The sequence below is a fragment of the Athene cunicularia genome (genome assembly GCF_003259725.1).
Source record: "Athene cunicularia isolate RWA chromosome 5 unlocalized genomic scaffold, athCun1 chr5_part1, whole genome shotgun sequence".
NCBI lineage: Eukaryota > Metazoa > Chordata > Aves > Strigiformes > Strigidae > Athene > Athene cunicularia.
The window spans coordinates 39,870,180-39,893,872 of record NW_020799101.1 but is presented as its reverse complement, the minus strand read 5'-3'; the positions used below and the strand labels follow the sequence as shown (position 1 = coordinate 39,893,872).

At 38.4% G+C, this 23,693-nt stretch overlaps 1 protein-coding gene across 1 annotated transcript in view; it reads left to right on the top strand.

Moving 5' to 3' along the window:
• Nucleotides 1–23,693, top strand: part of STARD9 (StAR related lipid transfer domain containing 9) — a 105,528-nt gene that overhangs the window by 52,796 nt on the left and 29,039 nt on the right. Inside the window, exons 9-21 of the mRNA XM_026849325.1 lie at nt 1,388–1,460; nt 2,358–2,425; nt 3,370–3,467; nt 3,630–3,830; nt 4,210–4,307; nt 6,515–6,592; nt 7,412–7,486; nt 8,194–8,373; nt 12,190–12,241; nt 13,087–13,224; nt 14,108–14,190; nt 15,202–15,305; nt 17,569–17,616. Coding sequence (XP_026705126.1) covers nt 1,388–1,460; nt 2,358–2,425; nt 3,370–3,467; nt 3,630–3,830; nt 4,210–4,307; nt 6,515–6,592; nt 7,412–7,486; nt 8,194–8,373; nt 12,190–12,241; nt 13,087–13,224; nt 14,108–14,190; nt 15,202–15,305; nt 17,569–17,616 — 1,296 coding nt within the window. The remainder of the gene's footprint in view (nt 1–1,387; nt 1,461–2,357; nt 2,426–3,369; nt 3,468–3,629; nt 3,831–4,209; nt 4,308–6,514; nt 6,593–7,411; nt 7,487–8,193; nt 8,374–12,189; nt 12,242–13,086; nt 13,225–14,107; nt 14,191–15,201; nt 15,306–17,568; nt 17,617–23,693) is intronic.

The following is a 23,693-nucleotide window of genomic DNA, read 5'->3' as shown; positions in this document are numbered from 1 at the left end:
GGGGGGGGGGGGGGGGTCCTGGCTCTGGCCTTCTGCAGCAGGCGCTCAGCGGCGCGCGCACGGCTACAGCTCTCTGCTCTCTAGTGCAACTGGTCTCTGCGGTTGCCTGCTGACAGCTGGGCTCGTAACTAAAAATTGGTTCCACATTCTTTGTCACTGCTCCCAAAATTGCCTGCTGTTTTTCAGAGTAATCTTGGCAAAACTGATGCTGAATATTCAAGGCAAGCTACAAGAGGGACAGAAAAGACCTGAGACCTGGCTTCTACCCTAGGCAAAATCTCTCTTTCTTTGGGTTTGTCTAATCACAACAGCAACAAAGAAAGTAGAGTTTCCAAAAGTATGTGTTACAGAGATAGTGGGAGAGTGCTGCTGCTGCTCCTCTTCCTCCTGTGCCCCCTGGTACCTGCTAGCCAGAGTGTGGTGGTCGGAGGGCTAGAGCCAGATGACTGGTCTGTCCGTGTGGTAAAGCCAAGACTCATATACCATCAATGACTGTCCCCCATGGACTATCAAAGGCACTCCCCTCAACATGATTCACCCAAACAACACCGAGAAATACCTAGGACTGTTCATTGACCCCTGGGTCGGTATAACAAAACCAAAGTTACTTGACAAAATGACAGACTGGCTACAGAGAATAGTAAGGTCCTCATTAAAACCATTCCAAAAGATCGACATCCTAAGAATTTACACTATCCCAAGAATCATCTACCTGGCAGACCACTCAGATACTAAACCTACATACCTAGAGTCATTAGACTTAACAATTAGGAATACAGTTAAAAGATGGTTACGCCTTCCCCCAAGTACAGCCGATGGCGTGCTCTACTCCAGTACAAAAGATGGAGGATTAGGTCTACATGAGTGAATTACAGGTATTCACGTGTAGACTGGTTAATCTCTTTGGACTCCTCTAATGGGCTAAAACCACTGTATCAGCACTGTGACAGAAGGGAGCCTCAAAAGTGGTGTATGAAGCTTTCTGGACCCTTTGAAGTGCCAAAAAATAAAAACGGGGTTGATATGGAGAACACGTACTGAGCCAGTACATTCAGTGGCGTTGGGGTGAGCTGTACGATGCTGTCGCTGGCTCTACTTCTCTGCTGTGTCTACCCTTACACAACATCTTACACCTGTGCTTGTAAGGCTTTAAGATATTTCTTCAGAGTGCTGCTGGTAGACAAAACCACCTCTAACCGGACTTTGTTTTCCACTCTTCCAGGTCCTCTGCCACACACTCTGTGATCAGATCCAAGAATACAGCCTACCATATTCTTCAAGTTTCACATTCCTTCATCTTCATTTATCTGCTGTATTTGTTATTTTTGTTTTCCATGAACACAGGGAAATAAGACTCTGTAATTGAATGGTTTGTTCTTCTTTTTAGAATCACAGCAGCTACACACATTCACAATGCCAGCAGCAGATCCCATGCTATCTTCACCATCCACTACACTCAGGTTAGCTAAAAATAATCCAACTTCTTTTTTTCTTCACTCTCAAAAAGCATTGCTCAATGTGTTGTGCATTTTTTACTTGTCACTGTTTTGTGCTGTTTGTAATAATCTCAGTGGAAGCTGTTACTTACTTCCTTTGGATCACATGGCAGATATGTCACACTTCCTTCACCTCCTGATGTGTTGAGTGTTTACTGAAGTATTGTTGTTCCTTTATGCAAGCTTAGAGTCAGATGTGATGCCAAAGAGTCACTGTAAAAAGAGATGTTTACAGTTTTAATAAGCCCTTTGAAATGTGATATCGTGAATGATGCTGTGAAAAATGTGTGAATATGTTTGAAGTTATGTTTTGTCACACTTGCTTAGAATCCTTAATTAGCATTAGTTTAACACTTACCAAATTTTGTATCTGTCCAGCTTTTCAGATGTGCTCATCTCTTTAGCATTTGGCATCCAGTACTCTCCCAGAGACAATGCACCCTTTCTCCAGAGGAATTATATCCTTCCCTGGCAGGGAAGTCATTCAGTGATCCAATAGACCTTTTCTATCTCACACTTCTAACATCCTGTAATCACAGAACATTTTGGGATATTTTTCAGTAGTTTCACGAAAGACCTTTGGAATACATTAGTGAAAAATAACTCCGCAAGGTCTACAAGAAAGGCTTTCACGGTCGCTAGGCAGTAAAGTTTTTTTCAAGAGGAAATTGGCATAAGAGGGCAGTTTCTCTGTCCAGTGAGAAAGCTGTTGAGTTAATGGATTGAACATAGTCAGTGGGTCAAGGTCACAAAGAAAGGCAGTGAGACAGTCATATGTACAACTCTGTTTCGAAGAAAAGAGCATATCTATTTTCATTAATTAAGAGGAATAATCTTCCTTATTTATATTTTTCTCTTCAGGCTATATTGGAGAACAATCTCCCCTCTGAAATTGCAAGCAAGATCAACTTAGTGGACCTTGCAGGCAGGTAATAATATATTGAGGGTCAAAAAGGTGATTTTGCCTGAAGATGCTGATAGTGCTGCCTTAAAAGATGAAATATAATATTTTAAAACTTCATTAAATTCACAGTAAGCCTGACTTCTGTATACAGTAACAAGGAATATTGAGCTAATAATATCTGTCATCTGTTCTTCTGTATTGGGTGTTGGATTTCATTGTCCTGGGTCCTCAGATCCAGTACCGTGCCACTGCATACATTTAAGGTAATTCCATACAACCCTGTATTCTTCAGTGGCTTTTGTAGCTATTGGTGGACTTACCAAACCTGACCTTGAAAAGAGAGAGGAAAAAAAGGAATGTATTCCTCGTGGCTGCCTAGCATGGGTGGGAAAAAATAGTCATATCTCACTGCTGATGATGTTCATGTTCCGAAAGTTCCTAATTCTCTGATCTTAGCTATGCATTTCAGTGCAGAACATGTGGTTTTGCTGGATATGACAGAGAACAGAAAGATGGAAGTTGTGCTGAAGAGTTATAGAACAGTTGGAGACAGGACATTTTTCTTTCTCAACGTCAATTGCCATGAATGTCTGAGCAGAGAAAGTAATTTTGAGAGGATATAGACTTCTGCGTTGAACCAGTCTACCCTTTGCAGAGTGGTGAAATGTATGTTGGGGTTTTTTAAATTCAGAACCACTGTGACTGGGTTGCCCAGTTCAGGCTTGAATTTATGTTTTGATGGGTCTTTAACAGTAGTTTGCACCAATGACCTTTGCTCATGGTTGTTTGGACTTTCTGAACCAGACAGCAATGTGAAGTATTCAAAGCATATGGTTTTTTCATTGCAAAGCTTGCAATTTCTGTTTTCTTTTATGTCAAAAATACATGATGTTTTCATATTGTTTGTATGTTAATAATTAAGCATTTTTGTTTGGTTTGCATTGTCTTTTCCATGCTTTCATGCTACAGTGAAAGAGCTGATCCCAGTTACTGTAGAGATCGAATCACCGAAGGTGCCAATATTAACAAGTCATTAGTTACACTTGGAATTGTCATCTCCACTTTAGGTAAGCACAGTAGTTCTTTATATTTGAAGGGTAGTGATAAAAGCATAGGACTTGCTCACCATGTGCTGATGTGTAATGACTGTAATGACATCTAAGAAAATTAAATAGCCGTGACAGAAAAAGACAATCCCTTTCCTGAGCTCTGTGGCATTTCTCCTCCAGCACAAAATTCGCAGATGTTCAGCAGCTGCCAGAGCATAAACACCATAACAAGCGAAGGGGAGAACGGTCATGCGGACAGCCCTTCCACGGGCAGCGTCAGCGGGACCAGGCGGCCAGCTTACATCCCATACCGGGACTCCATCCTCACGTGGCTTCTGAAGGACAGTCTGGGGGGCAACTCCAAGACCATTATGATTGCCAGTGAGTTTGGTTTCTATTCTATTGTTAACATTTTGCACTACATTACCCTCTTAGAATACATCTCTACTGCAGTGAGAAGACGGCTATATCACTTAGAATTTGTGCTTCATAGGATACTCAAGGAAATGAAAAGGCATGCTGATTGTGCATGAAGTTAAGCTTAAGAGTCTTTCCAAGGACATAGCTTTTTGATATGAAGTGATTTATTCAGTTATAATCTTGAAGACATTCTCTGTGAGCTTGATGAAATACTTCTAAGGATATTTTTGGTGTTGTTTTTTAAAGAAACAAGACTACAAATGTCCACCTTTTTGAAAAGTGATGGGTTGAACCGATTGCTTTTTAAAATGGTGTTTTTCTATTTGTTTTCTGTCTGTAGCTATCTCTCCTGCCAGCTCCAGCTACAACGAGACCATGAGTACTTTGAGATATGCTTCAAATGCCAAAAATATTATTAACAAGCCCAGAGTGAATGAGGTGAGGCCTTGAGTTTTGATTTTCGTTCTTGTTCCATTTTGTTGTGTGCGTTATTTAAGGTTTAGTCAGTATATCTGCTCTTGGAATGAAATTCATACGCCTTTTTCCCATGTTAATGAGAGCTAAATAGGAGCCTGGATATTACAGAAATAATTTCCTTGATCCCCTGCAGGTTCAACCATTTAGAATTTCACACCTGTTTTGCATTCTTCATCTCTGTTCATTGAGTTTCACTCCTCCTTCTCTTTGAATTGTTGTGACATGTATGTTTACCCTATATGTTTATCCTAAATATTGGCAGGGTTACAGATCTGTTAGGATTGTTACTACTTAACTTGTTACTGTAAGTGCATAACCCTTGCAACTATTCCTTTTGGCATATTATAATAAATGAACTCTGTTACGGCTGCAAAGTCAAGAATTCAAGAGTTAATATGCCAGGCCTAAGGTAGCCTATGTAGTTTCAGTTTGTCTTTTCAGTACACAAAATGATGAAGCCTTTAAATACATTTTAACAATTTTTGCCACAGAACCCCGGCTTCATCCATCCATTGCACAGAACAGTCCTGTTCCAGGGATGAACTCTGACTGTATGGCAGATCAATCTGTTTGATTGGCGGGAGTCCTTCACAGGGTGCACAGGCTATTGAGGGGAGTCTGATGCTGCCTTGGAGGACTGGATTCTATCACTGCCCCTGCTACAGCATTCTTGTTCAATGATAGTTCAGATGCTTAAAGTAAATTTTCAGTGTGTGATTGTTCCTCATTTTCCACCCTTACCTGCAGACCACATTTATCAAATGGGAGAAACATAAACTCTCCCAATCAAAGCTGTGATGTTAAAACAGATTGATTAGCAGTTGTAGTGTTTTAGACACTATATTGATTGAGAACCAGCATAAAAAAAAAATCCACGGGGAAATGCATAATTCTATCTGTCTTCACAGCAAAATTCAAATAGCACATAATAATCAAGATCTATGATCACACATGCTAGAAATATTAAAATTTGCTGCTGAATTGCTGCTGAATGCTCTTTAAGTGAGCATTCTTCACGTGGTGTTCTTCAGGAGGCTGCCAGCCTATAGTAATCACAAAGCTTAAGGACTAAATCACAATGTATCCATTTAAGGGGACTGAATTTAATTTCAAAAAAAGTCTTGATCCCAGCATTTTCTAATCTTTGAGCCGTCGGCTTTACAACTTTAGTAGTGTTCTTTTGTGATTTGGCTTAGCTTTAGATAAAATCAAAATTTTATCTGTAGATAAAAGGATAGAATCTTAGAAATGTACCTCATTTATTTACCTTCCTAATGATACTCTGTTAAATCTTGGGCAGAAGGAAACCCTTCTAATTTCCCCCATTTAATGTGCATCAATATTACCAGTGCCTATAACTAGTTCTTAGACATCACTAGTGGCAGCAGTAGTGTGTTTGGTTTTGGCAGCAGCAGTTCTCAACTGTGACAGGCCACAGGGAAGTACAGACAGTCCTCCTGGGTTAGCCTGCCAGTTAACCCAGCCACAGCTTCTCACCTCCCAACGTGGGTGCCCATCCCTCTCTTGCACAACCCATGCCAGACCCTCAACTCCATCCCTTCAGCGAGCTTCCTTCTTCCCCTTGCTGTAAATTGACCTGAGCCAGAGGGTCACTGGCAGCCCAGAGAAAGTTGACTCTTGGCTCAAGAGTTTCCCTGAACTGACAGCAAAAAGCTGGTTTCCAGAAACCACCTGTGCAGAGATGCTTCTCTGAAAGTGAGATAAATGCTGCCACACAAGCAGGCATGAAATGCTTTGTATATCAGCTGCAAGGGCTTTTAATACCATGGTTTGTGACATTCTGATGTAGTCTCCTCTGCATGACAGAAATAACAGCATTTTTCTGACATGATGGGACTATTTTGGAGGTAAATCCATAAAAGTGCTGATGTATCCAGCAATTGCCATGATGGGAACAATTACTATAGTAGGTCTGTGTTCAGAAAAGAGATGGAACGAAGTTCATGGGAAAAGGCAACCTATCAAAGATGGGAACTACCTGCCCCTAGGCAGTTCATCCCAGGGGCCTGGCGGAGTGGAGCAAGGAGCACTGCTGTGAGTGTGCCTGTTCTCTCCTCCTGGATCTTGGAACAGCTCTGCGCTGATTTCTTTAGCTAGAAATTTTTTTTAAGAATGATTTTTCCAACATCTGTGTGTCAATGTTTCAGGATGCAAATGTGAAACTGATCAGAGAACTGCGAGAAGAAATTGATAGGTTGAAAACTATGCTGATGAGCTTTGAACTGGTACGTAGCAACACTTCCCAACTGGAGCTCTAATGCTGCTTTAGGTAGCTACAGTGGCTTACTTCTGTTTTATCTGTTTGTTTCCATGTTTATTGTAACTGGAGGGAAATCAAACTGTTGTACAAGTTCCACAATGATTATAAGGCTAACTTCATTTCTGTTCTCCCTCCTTTTTCTGGCATATTGATAATCCTGAAGTATAAGCAGTTATGTAATGATTAGAAAGGATTTTCTTGCCTGACTTTCATGGAGCTGGATGGTTTTGTTGTCCAGAAATAGCGTGAAATGGAAATATTTTATTTGTAAGGATCTGGAAGCACCAAGACAGTACAAAATATTAAAACATTGATGTAATTTCCCTGCCAGACTTGCTACAGTCCTATTTCCCAAAAAAGTGAGCTAGCAGACCTCAACAGTATTTTAGAGGTTTTACCCAGCCTGCACCTTCTGTCCCCCAAAAGAATTTGTGAGCCCTCACAATACAGCTGACAGTCTGTTTTTCTCCTTTGGAATAATAATAGTGTCCTGGTTTTCCATGCCATGAAGAGCATGTTTTGCTGGGAGAGACTGGAACTAAAGTCCAGGATTTATTTACACAGAAGTATCTCTCTGTTAATGCTCTTTCACCAGGTCTTCACAAAAATTTACATGCAATAGCTCGAGAGGTGTAGGCTAGATGCTAGAAGGCAGCATCAAACGCCTGTGTATTTTGTCTTTCCTGAGTTCATCTCCTTGAAATCCAGGAGAGTGAAAGGACATGCCTGCCAGTTGTGAATAAGGAAACTAACATGTAGATCTCGGTGGCTGTTGTTTGTACAGAGGAATTCCAGTCCTTCTTGGAGCGATGACAGGGATGGAAATCTGACGGAGCTGGTTCTTCAGAATGAAATGAAGGTGTGTATGATCTATTTGATGCTGTAACTCTCTCCTGTTTCACTGGGCGGGGGAAGGTAGCATTGCCATAGTTTTGAAACCACAGTGAACATGTTTTTGTCCTAATCATTTCCTGTTTGCTCTGAATATGCAGGAAAACTGCCATCCTTAGTGCATGTTGGGTGCTCTCTGTGATGAAAGGCTGATGCCCTTAATGGGATACTGTCCATTGTGTATCACTGTCTGCACAATCTACTCCTTATTTGAAGGCTGTCTTAGTATTATCACAGTAATTCATTATACGGAGCCTCTCTTTTCTAAGATTAAACTCCTCCAGTTTGTTTGAAGGAAATTATTGTGCAGTCATTAAATTACTAGGAAGATTTGCTCACTGGTGACCTGGAAAGGTATTGGAGATCTGAATTTCAAGTTTTGCTTGAAGACAGGCAGAATAACTAATTAGTGTGATCATTTATTTATCTTTCTGACATTTTGGGAATGAGTCTTCAATAGTTAAACCTGATTCACTAGGTGGCAGTACAGTTTTTACCAGGGTTTTTGTTGCCTCAGAAATATATTGCAATTAGAAATACACCTACATTGCAACTGGTAAAGAATTTTGCTTCCAGTAACAGGAAAAAAAGATTCTGTTCTTCCTGAAGAATCTTGTGTATGAGAAAAATTAACCTGCTTAGTAAGTGAAACAGTTTCCTCTCCTATTCTTTAAGATTGAGCAATTGACCAAAGACTGGACAAGTAAGTGGATAGACAGGAAAGCCATCATGGAGGAATACAGTGTGGACATCAACAAAGAAAAAGCTGGAGTAATAATAGATTCTAGTTTACCTCATCTAATGGCCATGGATGATGATATCCTCAGCACAGGAGTGGTGCTGTATCATCTCAGGGTAAGATTATCATAAATTTGTTTTATTTTTCCCTTGAATTCGAAAACACTTGTTTTCGTTGGAAATGGGGAGTGGTTAAGGTGGCATTACAACAACAGCTGTGAAAAAGTAAAGGCCACAGCTCACAAGAGACACATAACAGGGGGAAAAAAAGCAGAAAAGGGCACATGAAAAATGGAGGAAGTTGGCCTCTTATGAATGCATGTGCAAACTATTTGATAATGTATCATAAGCAAAGTACGATATTCAAATTAGGCATTAGTAGTTTGTCCACGAAGCTTGAGGTGTGTGTACGTGTCTCCGTGTGCAAACATCAAGGATGGTGCTTATAAATATATCAGAGATACTGGTCCAGATTTTACTAGGTACTTGCATGCTTGAGGCTGGAATACTCATGTACGTGTAGATCAAAGTAACCTTTAACAGGCACAAGCTCACTTTGACAATGACTTCTGTATATTGCTCTTTTAACGCTCCCAGGCCTGTCAGGTAGATTCCATGTGTATAGCTTGAATGCTAATTACTTGTGATCCCACTTGAGTGGCTGTTTTCCAGGATCAGGTAGAAATCCAGGCCTCAGGTAGTGTTTTGTTGTGTAGCTGCTCACCGAAGGCAAGGTTTTCATCAAGGAACTTCCATATCTTTGTATGTATGTTACTCCACATTGCAGTTTATGATGTGCATGGCTAGGTCAAATAGACTTAGGGGATTTTTTTTTTTTTTAATAAGTCAGTGCTAAGCTGGACTTTAACTTTTCAACGTTTAAATTAATGGAAATTACTGAATTATTGATGGTGTTTAATGTAAAAGGAATAATGGATAGGTACCCCTACAGAGATGCACTCATTAGCAAAAAATGTGTTAAACATGGTTTAAAATCACATATCTGTCTATTAGTAAAGTATCTTAATCCAAATCTAAGTTTTGTGTGACTTGATGTAGGTTAGGGACGTGGGATTTTTTTTTTCCTGTTAAAAAGCCGCAACAAATAATTGAAACAGAAATCATGCTGCTCTTAATAAGGTTTCTCTTTCAACATGATAAATATTTCTCATGCCAGCACAAAGAAGTTGTACCAGGTAATAATTAGGGACCAAGTCATAATGTCCAGTGCCGATCAACATGTAACTTGAACTACTCAATCCTAACATTAACATTAAATGTTAATTAAAAGTAATTGCTACTACTTAAATGTTTTTCCATTATGTGCCATGATATTTTCACGTACTAATTTTGACAACACCTAAAGATACTGATTGTAATGGAGGAACCTAGTTTGAAGGGTCACCTTCTGAAGTCATCAGTGTGTCTCTGTCACACTAACATCGTTGTCCCCTCTTTCTTTGCTCCTAGATGCTGCCTTTTCTTTTCTTTGTGCTTTGAATCTTTTAGACTCTGATGTCTGTTACCTTCACCTGAACAGCAAGAAGGTAAAAACATTAGTGGTTGTTCCTGAAATACCAGGGCTTCAACACATAACAGCACTTTACATTGTACTTCTAGAGGGAGGTCATGGCCACAGTTTTCAGACCATTGTGTTATTCTTTTAGTCTCTCGATACTCTGTAGTATTAATTGCACTAATCAAGGCTGTGCATATGCTTAAAGAACCTTTCTTTCTTAAGTTCTGTTCGTTTTTCTGGCTTTCATTAACAAAAATGTATGTTTTCCTTATAATTTAACTGAACTTTTGGATAGCTTAAAAATATGGGGGTTGTTTATATTGTTTTAGGAAAAGATGTACTTCACAAATTTTTTGAAAGTTGGAGTACTCCCAAAACTGAAAGGGGAAAGCGATCTCACTCTTTATGGTGCTATAATGCACCTTGGGAATTCTGCCCTTAGTCAGGACACACTGCCAGAAGAGGGCAATAATTTATAAGCACTTCAACAGAGATGAAGATGTACCTGAATATGTTAAGGTGAAGTTGTGCAATAATTTCCTCTGAATCATCTTTCTTTCACTTGTTTAGGTAGAATTCTCAATATTAAATTAAGAAAGAATATCAATATTTAAATTATTATCTCAGTAATAGCATTTGAAAAAAGGAAATCAACATAGGCCTGGGTTATGGCTATTTTTGTTTTGTTTTCTTCTTTAGGTGGAGTTAGTTTGCTTGTATTGTATCTGTACCTTTGCTCTCAGCTGCAATTTTTAATTGTACTTACTCACCCAGAATCATTCCACTAACCTGGATACTGTTGTGAACTTCATGAGCCAGTACTGCTGTAACGTACTTTTCTGAATTAAATTGTATTACCAGAGAGTTATTTCAGCATGTTGGGGAAAAGTTTCTTTTGGAATTAAAGTAACTATTTCTTTCCTTATTCAAGAAGGTAATCAATAAAGAGGTCTTTTAGGAGTTGGTTTGCTTCTCTTTGTATAAAATACATGTTGCTAACTCACTTGGTTGTGTGAGGTGAGTTAAAGGCCAAATGGATCCTAAGTTTTCTACAAGCTGTGGCCAAGCCAGATGGATATTTTGTGATTGAGTCCACTGAACGTAAAGCTGATGTGTAGCTTGATAATTACTCCAAAGCAGGGGCACTGGACACAATCCAGCTTTCAGCCTCTCCAGCCAGGGAGTCTCAGCAGAGTTTGTAGCAGAGGGCTCTGTTAGTTGGTTCAGGTAGCTGAGGTCTGTGAGGAACCGAGTGATATCAATCCCTTTCCCTTCAGTGCACAAAACCACTGTGATTTACCCATAATTATGCATAACTGCATTGTCTTACAGTAATGCACAGCTTCCCTTGTCCCAGTCTTCCAATGACTACTTCTTGCTTCATCTTTAAACCTAGCTTATAATATGCTTGGAGCAGAAAGCATATTCAGTTTATTCTAATTAGAATACAGAAATGAAGTAGTTTAATGACCATAATTAATATGACCAAAAGAGTTGGCATTGGAGTCTTTTTAGAGTACATTCACTGATCAATTTACAATAATCAAGTATAGTGTCTGTTCAGAGCTGGGAAATGATCTTGCTTTGTTTTCCTAAGGAAAAAGAACCGGTAATGGAACATACTAGACAGTTGGTAAAGTCATTACTTTTTTTGGGTAGTTTTTTTTCTCATAGTATGGATTAAATGACTCTGTTTTATTGATATTTGCACTGTACCATAAGAACACTGTTTCATTTCCATCACTGGCCCATAATATGGTTTGAGTCTTCTTGTTCTGGAGACTTTTGTTCCAAGGCAGATCTTTTCTTTGAAGTTATTGATTCTTCAAGTTTGGGAAATTGCCCATATACCATAATCGCCAAGAAGACTTTTAATAGATGTTATTTAAGTTTCAGAAAAAAGTTCTCCTTTAGTGGTTAGTTTGAAGGATACATAATCTGTGACAAAGTTCCCTTACAAAATAGGAATTCTTTACTTTTATATCTGAAAAGCCTAGTTAACTGAATAATCATTTTGCAGCTTCTTTCTTCTTGCATGCATATATATAAAAAGAATTATTTCTGCAAACAACAAGTCTCACTGTAAACTATCCATGCATGAGAACATGTGTTCATATTCAAAATATTTGTCTCAAGCACCTTCCAAAAATCATCCACTGAGGGTTACTTCATCTACTGAAGTCATAATAGGAGAAGCTGACATAGCTGCAGGGTAAGAAATAATTGTGTTGCTATGGGAGACAGTGATCTGAAGTGTTACGAAGTAGCAGATATAGTTTGCTCTAAACAATTCAGTCATTCAGAGGTGACTTTTTTGAGGTATTTGCTAAGATGCTGTACCAAAGCTTTTTAAATTATTATATATAATCCAGTTTCAGTAGCTGACTTTTAAATTAGTTCTTTTCTTGTTCTAGGAAGGAACAACCAAAATTGGAAGAAATGATTCAGACCAAGAGCAAGACATTGGTAAGAGAATGATATTATAAATTGTTTTACAATATGGTCTGGTCATACAAAGAAGTCTACATTTGTCATGTGTAATAGCTAGGTAATGTTTCTGTTTGTCAGCTCTCTTTACAGAAGAAGGTAAGTAGGAGAGAATAATTGCTTAATTGGATAAAATCTTTCAGTTATCTTTTGGTTTTGTTTATGAAGTCAAAAATGGTCTTGACCTAAGTGAGATCTCTTCAGAATTTTTTTCCCACTTGTGATGTGCTACCACTAGAGTTTAAAAATATCTTCATTCATCATCCAGATCTAGGTACGTTCCTAAACTAGTGGCACAAATTGATCATGAGACATTGAAAATTATTTCAACTCTACTGGGCAGAGTATCTTAGATATAAAATCCAAATTATTCAGAATATTTTTTATTTAATTTCATTTCTGCTTTTAACAGTCAATATCAAGAGATGCAAATTATAATAAAGAGTTGAAACTGTATGCTGAAATTGGAAACTCTGTGGAATATCAGCTTTGGTTAAGTTTGATTATTTTCTGCCAATAGTTTAGTAATGTATAAACAATAAATACCATAATAGCAATAATAAAATTCAGCACAATAGAAGAATTTGCACATCAGCTCACAAATCATAAAGTAGTGTATAGTTTTCCAGAACCAGAAATACCATTGGGTACTTGGCTAGCAATCAAAGACGACGATTTCATCTCCTTGTTCTGCACATGACCTCGTTCTCTGAGGTACGAAGTATGCAGTCATGGTGTCAAACAGCGTGTAGTACTTCATTCTGAGGAAAATAGTGCAATCCCAATCCCTTAAACAGGTGAGATAAACCAAATCTATATATCAGTTTTGCAGGGACGGTGGATTGAAAGGGATCATTGTATGATAGACAACAACTGTGGGATTGTGACACTGCGACCAGCTCAGGGCGCACACTGCACGGTGAATGGATGTGAAGTCACTGGATCCTGTCGTCTGTCACAAGGTAAGGCTTGCTTTTTCTGTGAATGCTGCGTTGTAATAAACTTACCTCTGGAGTTTAGAGACAAGGATTTATGGAACTCATGCATATCTAAGAAATACATCTCTGTCTCCTCCTGCTCTAGCATGGCCAGAGCTTCCAGACTGGGACAAATAAATTAAGTACCCCACAGAAAGTAAAATGAAGACATAGGTGACAGTATTAAGACCCTTTTTTGGCAGTAGTAGTCTGTAGGCTTCTGAAAAAGGGAAGACCTGTGGTCAGAAGCACTTTTATGGGAAGTAGTGGAGACTTACTCTAAGCCAGCTAACCACTGGTAGGGTTTTTTGGCAATTATGTAATATGATTGAAATGAGTTTCAACTTTTCACAGTGTATTAAGGAGGAGGGTACTAGCCAGTGAGTGATTGATCTCAGATGAAAGGGATCAGGCTCCTGTATTTTCAAGTTGTTTAAAAAAAAAATGCAAATCCAGTTTCTGGGAACTTGTAGTCATCTGGATTCTTAAAAATATTGTGTAAAAATGAGTTCAGAGCAGTGGGTTGGTTGTGGTTTTTTATGTAGTCATGGTGGTCTTTAATATGAACAGGGAATTTACTGTTATGTTGAGTTTGCAGAGAACTCCAAGATTAGTTTGCTTGGACCCTGTCATTACAGAATGATAACTCTGCTGTTCCATAGTGGTAGATTTTAAAAATAGTTCTCTGCTGTGTGACAGTCAGAAAGCTGTTGGTCAGAATGGGGAGGGGGTATTTAACATATTATTCTGTAGTAGTTTGTATATGCTGTAGTCTCTATACTGGAGTTAAGAAAATTCTAACATTCTAGGGAACAACTGTTTGATGAATTATCTCTGTAGACTTGTAATTTATTTTTTTTTTCCACAGGGGCCCTTGTTGTCCTCGGCAAGTCTCATAAGTTTAGATTCAATCACCCAGCAGAAGCTGCTGTCTTAAGACAAAGAAGATCAGTAAGTTCTAACACTGTATTCTCTCCTAATTCTTCATTGATTTCCTAATTATTTTCCCTCTTAAAAGCAAGCCTGATATAGATAATATTTCTTCTCATCATCATATTTCCTTGCTTCATTTCCTCCATCTAATGGTTTGTAATGACACTAAACCTTTTGTGGGAGGACACTAGCACTTCTTTCAGATGTGCTTAGCAAAAGATGATGCAGATCCCTTGAATAATTTAGTGTTTCCTATTTCTAGTCATGACTAGAGTAGCATTGAGGCAGTCAGAATGCTGCAGTGAAAAGACCAGTTAAGAATCTTTCCAAAAACATTTGATAATTTTCTGAATTAATTTCTTTCTCCGTCATTTCACCATCCTAAATGAGGGATATTAGAAGAAATGGAAAATATATGGGATTAAGTGCTCAAGTATTGTTGACTCTGAAAGCACTTAATTGTTATGTGCATCAGAAACAGATAAAGTATTTCTTGATACGTTGATCTCAGAAACCAACTACTGCAAGACATTATTTGGTCAGTTGGTTCAATAATGTTTCCAAAAAAATTAGATAATTCTGAAAATGCCTGGTATATATAACTAAAAAACCTACCTTAAAGAATGTACATTTTCTGGTTTAGGACATAACCATATTACCAACTGATACCGGCAAGAATCTACATTTTTAATGGATTTTCATATAGTAATACTTTCGGCTCAACTGTCCTTTTGTACTCAGTTCTGTAGTTAAGGGGCTTCCATTTGTTTTCCTTCTTAATGTCTTGATTAATGAAACGTGCAGTACATTAAAGCAGAGCTACAAGAAGAGCATTTAGTAACAAATACTTAGCAATTCTGCAAAGTGTCAAAGACTAAGCAGGAGCATAAGTGAGATTATAAATTCACAGGGGAGGTATTATGCAGCACTGCATGCAGTCGTTAGCAACAGTGGTATTAATGATAACTTGGAACTTCCTGGGTTGCTGTGATATTTTTTCTCCCTGTTCTCATGCTGTGTGTTTTGTAGATTAATGAAACCCCACCCATTCTGAGCCGTGGAGCTTTGGACTGGCTCAACTTGGATGGAAGTTGCACTAATTCTCCTCCCTATGTCCTTTCTTCTCTTGACAAGTAAGTTGGGTTTTTTTAAAAAAAAAAAACAAAATTCAAAACCAAAAAACCCCCACAAGCAACAAAGCAAACAAAATATGTCTCATGTGGGATGGCATCTGAAATCAGGATTTGTTTGTCAAAGCTGAGTTGTGTAAAGAATAGGTCCCATCATGTCCTCAAGTGATCAAATAAAAGTGCCCAAGAAAATGCATTGGCCAACTGACTAATATACAGTGCTATGATATTCAAGCAACAAACCTGAAAAATTATTTATTGATGTGCAATCAAGAAAATGCCTTGGATGAGACTGTCAGATGTCAGACAGCCTTAATTCAGTTCACTTTCACATTTGCATTATAGCTGTTTTGATTTACAAGCTAATCTATAATTCTCACAATATTCTTACTTCAGCGCACAGAACAGGCTTTTGCAGATATGATTTAGCCAAGGCGATTATTACCAATTCAGTTTTCCTCCTAACTTGTGGAAATCAGAAGCTTTGTTTGTTCATAAATTCCCTTTAGTTCAAGTCCTCATTGAGCCTTTCATCTCAGGAAGCCATTGTGATTCCTTAATTTTTTTTAAAACCGAGCAGTAAATAAGGCATAGCCTGTTTCCAAAATGTTGAAGAGCTGCTCATACTCAGTGTCTAGTGTGTGCTTTTCATGGCAGAGCCTTTCTCAAAAGGAAAGGGTTGGTGTGATGACGGCAGTGATTATTATGTATGAGGAGAATGAATTGAAGTATCTCCTGTGTTTCCGTCCATTAAAAACAGAATATTACAGAATAAAATCAAATGTAATTGAGTTCTCTGTATTTTTTTTTTTAATTCCTCTCAGCCTGGCACATTCAACTGACCTGTTAAAGGCAAGAAACAGCCATCTTTTCATTCATATCTGTTGATAGTTCTGCTTCTTGCTTAGAGTGGTCTTGGTGTGGTAACATACGGGGAATTTTATCTCTTTCTAGAGGAAGTATCTTGTCTTTACGAGCACGAAATGTTATCTCTGTTTTGAACGTCTCTTCATACTTCTGATCAAGTGGCTTGCTTTTCACCTTGGACAATGTGGTTTTTTGTGTTCTCTTTAACGTATCTAATATTTGCATTTGCTTTTCATTTGGTGCAGTGATCCCTTTCTATACAAAATGGTATTTCATTTTGTTTCTTTATTGGGGTACATTTTACACATCACTGCCATTACTTTCCTTATAAAAATTACAAAGAATTTAAAAATAAGGGTTTGTCTATTGACCTTCAGAAGTTGCTTTTTACATGGGTACAAACATCAGATGTGGGGCTTTTGTCACAGAAATTTATTGATGGTCCTAGAAAAAAACCTGCAGAAATCCCAAAGCATCGTGAACAGTTTAGAACAGAACTGCGCCTGGTTTTCCCCTTTTTAACCTGACAAAACTGAAGAACGTTTCAGATAGATTTTTATCAGACTACGTTCAGATAGCAGGTTTGTTTGTGTCGATCAATTTTTTTTTTTAATCACTTGGACAGGACTATGCATATTACATCATTTAACATCACCTTTGTACTTAACTAGAGTGTTTCAAATGGTTAGAAAATTAAAAGCATTATGGTATTGCATTTGCTTGATTTTTCTGAATGTCCATCTCTTACTGGAATAAGCTGTGATATAAACTACATCTAATATTAGTTGTCTTTCACCTTATATAGTCCAGTGGTCTGTCTTTCCTCTTGAATAGGTTTTTTGGCAAAGGTAAATTGAATTGATCCACTCAGCCTTCCCTTACAGTAACCAGCAAGCCTGTGCTTCTGTCCAGACAAGTAGTTTTGCTTATGGAGGGGGTTATGGTTGAGACATCTAGGAAAACATCTGCAATATGAGAATAAAATGAGATATATGTGGTCTCTCAAATGTCCAGCTTTCATGAAGAAAAGTCAGTGTCAATTACTAAAAGGTGTTTCTGAGGTACTTTGCAAGCAGTAATACAGGAATAAGTGGACTACGGGGAGTGCTTATTTGCTCACCAGTAAAAAGTCCACCTAGTACAGGATCTTGTCTCTGTCAGAAAGGGATGCTTAGAGGAAAATATAAGAACAGAGCAAGCTCTGTGTGAGTGTGTGTGTCTCTCTCTCCCTCCCCCCTTGCACTTGATAGATCTTGATGCACTCCCAGCTGCTAGAAAGTTGCATTTTGGAGTCTTCCTCTACTGAAAATTACAGTATCCCTGTGTATAATAGACTTTAGTGAAGCTTTCTTCCCTTCTTTTTGAACATTTTCATGATTTCCTGTTTTTATTTTTACAGTCAGAAATGTAGAAACTGTAAAGAAAACAAATGTTCTCCTGAACTAAGGTAAGAAAATGTGTCTAAATCATGCTGAATTTTTTGGCCCTCCAGATTTGTCACTTTTCTGTGTGCACTGATTTCCTCCAGAAGAGCTGCAAACTAGGCTTCAAGCTTTAATTTGATTTTTATCATGGTGAAACAAAAATCTCGACATGCAGCTGAGTTACAGGCAAGTGTCTGCAACTATGTTCTTTTTTCATACTCGATCTTGTGGGAATGATTTGCACCTTTGCTGTGTGTGTAACCTGTCTTTTAAAGCCATGATTAGAGTGGTATTTATGTTGAAGCTGCCACCAATTTACAATATATAAGAACCCTAAAATATATTAAATTTGGTATCAGTAGTAGGTACTTGAAAATTGAAAATATTGTAGTTGGTATATTGAATGTTCCTTGGACAAACTGGATTCTCTTCTGGCGAGAAGAAAATGGCTGTATGGAAGAGTCCAACAAACAAGCCCCTAGCATAGAACATCGTTCATTCATGCAAAGAAGCACAGCAGCTGCACATAAAAATAATTCAGAAAGTGTTGGGCTTCCATGGGTTTAAGTACTCTTTAATCAGGAACTGATGGTACTTTGCTTTTTTTTTGTATTTTTTTAATTCAGAATATTATGGCAATGATTACTTACAGTCTTATCTCCCATGCCGTCAGTATGATGATATTTTTCTCATCTGCTTGTCATGAGTTGAATTACCAGTTCAACCTCTAATTGTATGTTAAAATATTTTGAGAAATGAGAGAGAAAACAAATCTCTACCTTTGCACCCAAATATTAAAACTTTAAGCATGAAACTTTCCTTGAAAAGGGGTGTGATTCGTTATACTCCCACTTGGATGCTTGCTCATACGCCCTTCTCAGAAGAGCCCCAGCACTTCAAACTTCTGATATTTATTGTCAGCCAGCAAACACACAAAAGGCATGTGACTGGCATCACCTCAAATTAGTAGATAATGAAGTTCTTGCTTCTGTAATTGCCTTAATACTATACTGCATATAAATATAAACCCTGATTTTTGTTCTCTTGCTGGTTTGAAAAAAAAAAAAATCAGGAGTTGTTCCATTAAGAGTCCAGTGGTATAGCAGTACACCGTATTAATTTTAGCTGATTGAAACATGTTTAAGCTCTCTTTCCTGAAAAATACCAACATTGTTAAAACAGAAAAAAAAAAAAAAAAAAAAGTAAAAAAAAAAGTCATCTTACAAGAATGTGTGAAATTCTACTAAAGTGGAAGGGAAACAGTGCCCACAGAAATGGCATCTGATGCTGGAGAACACAACATAATTATGTTGTTACTATTCTAATGGTGATATAATTAACAGGTCCAACTAATATTTGTAAAAATAATACCGAGTTCTTACTTTCATTTGAGAATTTTGAAGTGCTCTGCAAATACAAGTTAAAGAAATCTTTTGCATCTTTTAAAAAGATCCATCACATGCTTCATTTCAGAGAAACGTGCTGTGTCAGTTACAGCAACTCTACAATTCACAGCAGAATCGCATATAGTGGGTTAGCAGAACTAACTGATTCTACATATAACTGAAATTGTAAGGGGAAAACCTCTGATAGATCATAGTTCCAGCTCAACTAGAATTTAGCAAGGCAGCGGTGACCTTTACTGGAGTATGTGACTGTCTTGTGCCTGTGACTCCTTGCCAAAAAGAGGTCTGTTTTAGAAGTGTATTTATCGGGTTGCCTTAAATAAGTCATCGTCTGACTGTTGTTTTGGGGGCTTCGGCAAAGAAAAAAAAAAAAAAAAGAAAGAGATCTTGCATTAAAAGGCTAAAAGAAACCCAGCCTGACAACAACAACAACAAAAAATGCACAGGTGTGCTTTTTCTGTCAGCAAACCAGCTAACTGGAAATCCAAATGATGTTTCACCTGATAGTAATTTCCGTGAAAGGGAATCCTCTGTGTACATTTCTGAAGGTCCCTTATTTCTAAAGGTTCCTGACTGCTGGCTGTTTTGACAGATTTCTGATTCCTACCTCCTGCCCACCACACCCCAGTGTTTGCTCTGAATTGTGTGAGTGACATTGCTTCAGGAGGACGGAGGAGGTGATAATACAAGGTCTTTGTATCTCCTTCATTGCTCTTCCCTTTGCTTTAGGGTGGAGAAGGGAGATGTTTGAACCTCTGTGCTAGGCAGAAGCAGATGCAGGACTCTGTGGAGCTGCGTGGTGTCTGCCGCTCTGTGATGCTCTGAGGCCCTGCGGAAAGGGCTCCGGATTGGACACGGGTGGAGAGGGAGGATGGAGTGGGGGTGGATGTATATCAGTGGATAGGCTTGTAACCCTGGCTTGCGATTGCTCTCAGTGCTGGGATTTGCAAGGGTGCAAAATGCTTTGCCAACATCTTTTTTTTCTGCTTTATTATTAACTCTTCTTCCCCTGGAAAAAATAATTTGTGAAAGAAAAATGGGACTTGAACACTAGACAGACAGAAGGATGGGGATGCTAACTTGACTGATGTTTACTCTGGGAAAACTGGCAAATTGCAGCTTTTAGCAACAGTGGTTATTTTCACTTGAGTTTCTCTATCTGAGCCTTGAGATTTTGTTGCAGAAGGCATTCAGCCTCACCACGGAGCTACTGCTGCCATAGTTACTGAAAACTGCATTATGCTGTAGCAGCCGCCAGCCTCTGCATCAGCAGTAGAAGTGTTTGGGGAAGAGGGGAGGAGAATTGCACAATAGGATCCCAGAGAGCTGACGACAAAACAGGCTGGAAAAAAATGTGGATTTACAGATGGTTCATTTAGCATGCATCATGCAAACTTTGTGGAGAGAAAAAATGAGATGGAAAAACAATCCGGCAGCATTGGTATAATATGACAATTTTCTCAGTAATTTGTGATTAGTTTAAGGTTGGTGTCTTTCTGTTGTCATTTTACTTGTTGTTTTTAAAGGTTTACTTTGCTGGAGCGGTAACTGTTGACACTTCTTGCTGCATTTAGTACACCTAGAAATTTGCATGCTTTTAGGAAATTCTGTGCAGGGTTGTGGTTTTTTTATATGCTGTATGCCTGTCCCATGAAACCAAGATTTTATGTATGTCTTGATGCCTACAGAAATGAAGCTGTTTGTCTTACGTTCGTCCTCAGGTTATATTTTTTCCTGCCAGAACTATACTGAGTGTAGATTATTTATGTGGGAAGGCAGGAATGCAGGCAATAGCAGAAATTGGTCTGTGCTTGATTCTTGTATTTCACAGTATTCCTATATTTCAAGTCTAAATTTAACAGTACATCTGATTTAAGATGTTTTAGATTAAAAAAAAAAAATTAATTATCTCATTTACCTATTACAGAATATGACTAAATTCTTATGTTAAATGGATTGATATTTGGTTTTAGTTTAATCATTCAAACATGTATAACACAAACTGATTGTTCTTTAAATTGTCTATTAGCTGATTTAGCCATGAAGTGTGTGTGGGTGTGTGTATCTGTTTTTTGGTTTGGGTGTGTTGGGTTTTTTTTTTGGGGGGGGGAATTGTCACCTCATTTTTTATTTTAGTTTGTCATGCTATTTCCACAAACCAGCAAGAGTGTGTTGACGTGACATAGCATGTTCAAAGATAGAAAGAGGGAGTGTTCTTACCTCATGTTCTTGGTTTCAGCAGTTTCTGTGAAAGACAGATCTGTATCCCAAACCAGCCAGTCATTTAGGGCTCTCAGTCAGTAGTCTCACAGCCAGAGGAAAAACGTTTTCTGGCATACCTGTATTATGTAAGTGTCTCTGCAGGAATGTTCATTATCTCTTTATTCCGCTTGAGAAAATCATCTTTAAGAAGCAACTTCATAAAAAGGTGTTTAATGTTCAGTCTCCGTATTCAGTCTTTACTTCCCTGCCTGTTTTTTGTTTTATCCTATTAAAAATTAGATGAAGCAAAGATGCACAGAAATAGGAGCAGATTCATATATCTACACCTTCAACAACAGTATTTAATTACAGAAACTTTAACCTTAGAGAGAGAGAATTGTACCAGCTGGCTACATTACCAGAACAAAAGCATTATAATAATGCTGCAATGGTTGCTGTGCTGCGATTCTTTTCCCCAGGCTTAAAGTGAAGTATGGGTATGTCTCTGTATTCTGCCTTTTTGGGGTGTAGCCATAGTATGGAACTGTGATTAATAACATCAGTTTGGCCTGCATCGTGTTCTGCTCTGTGTGCAAATACACATGCCTGTTGGAAAGGATCTTACAGTTTAGTGCTAGTTCAGCAAAAAGCCATTACCACACACATAAGGGAATACGCTAGTGCTGCTGAGAACAGCAAACACCACTCTTCCATGTGCATTGTTTGCATTGCTTATTCTCTGATACTTTATAATACGTAGGGGGGAAGGTTCAGCATTGTTGGAAAGTATGGGTAGGGCTTGTGACCCTCTTTCCCAGCTGTGAAATGATGTTACCTAACTACCTCTGCGAGCATTGTGAGGTCTTTGGATTGAAATGCAACACTGAGTTGTTTCATAACTTAAACCCTGGGTTTCAATTTGTAAACAGTTTGAACTCTGATAGGCCGATTTTATGGAAAGGATGACTGAGGGCTAAAAGTCATGGTTAGGAAGAATATGAGACATTTTGGAAGAGGAATTTTATCTAGTTTTAGTCAACAGTTGCAGAACAAGAATTCTCTGTCTACTGTTTTACTATCACGTTCCAGTTTCCAGCCTTATTGTCAATGATTTACTCAGTTTCCTAAGTCTCATACAGAATGGTGATAATAATAATGATAAACTGATAGAAGTCAGCTCTTCTGATACTTTCTGATATTTGATAATGTTAATGGATCCCCATCACTCCTCTTAGATGGACATACTTTGCTTCTTTCACACGTGTCTCGGACTAAGTGACTTGCCCAAGGCCATGCAATTGTCCAGTAACAGACTCACATTTTTCAGCTTTCTTACCACCATAGGAATCAGAGCTTCTATATGTTTGTTAGCAAAACAGTTTAGACACTACCCCACCATCAGAGTATGCACAGAGACTTTGCATTTACAATTGCTATTAAGGTTTATTAGTTTTAAGGTACGGCAAGGAGAGGCTTCGGGTGACGTCAGGGCTCTGTTAGGTTTAGTGCATAGGCATCCAGAGGCAGTCCTCACCCTGAAGACCTTGCGGTGTAAGTATGTGAAAGCACAGAGGTGATACAGCTGCTCTAAAATCAGAGACGTTTTGTCTCAGATCAGTACTTTAACCTTCAGATTATATGGCTGTTCCATTACGTTTCCCTTGGAAAATACGGAAGATAACCTGGAAGCTGTATTCGGGGAAGGCTTCCCTCAGAGCTACCATTAAAACCCTGGGAGCTTTTCCTAAATGAGATCCTTCAGCTTTAATACTGTGTTTGAAAAGGGATTCTTCTTTAGTTAACCAGTCTAGTTTTAACCTCTGAGTTTGTCCCCCAGTCGTTGGTGGCATTACAAATACCCGAACAGCTGGAGATTTGTAATGGTCACAGGAGCGTTTCAGTGCTGCAGTGAAGTGTCAACTCAAACCTACTTCAGCTGAATAAAAAATGAGGCATCCCACTCCTGTTTCCCAGGGACCAATTAAAGTTTATCTGAGAGGAAAAAAATTACAAATCACAGATTGTTGGCATCTTTGTAGTCAAGCCAAGGACAAATAGATCTTGGAGCTGCCTATTCTTGTCTTTTGTTCCTCTGGGTCCCAAACAGATATTTGGCAGATGACAGTGGCAGATTTTGTACTCTGACCGTTAGCACCATGTCAGACAATTAAACCAAAGATGTTCCTCTTTAGTTATTCTCACCATGTTACATTTACATAAAGGTTAAAACCCAGCTGAATTCTCTTTTCCTCAGGTGAGCAAAAGAGTCACAGTAATGTTGTAAATTATTGAGAATCTTAAGGCTTTTGTGTAGTGAGGCTTTCCCACTGCTTCTTAAGAAAGTGATACGTATGTTCCATGTAAAGGTACTATAGAAGATTTGTAGGCTTTGGCTGCTTAATCGTTTTATCTGTTTTGTCTGCTAATCTAGCACACAGAATCAAAGCCGTTGCTGTAGAAACGGTCTCTTTGAACACATGTTTACAGTTCAA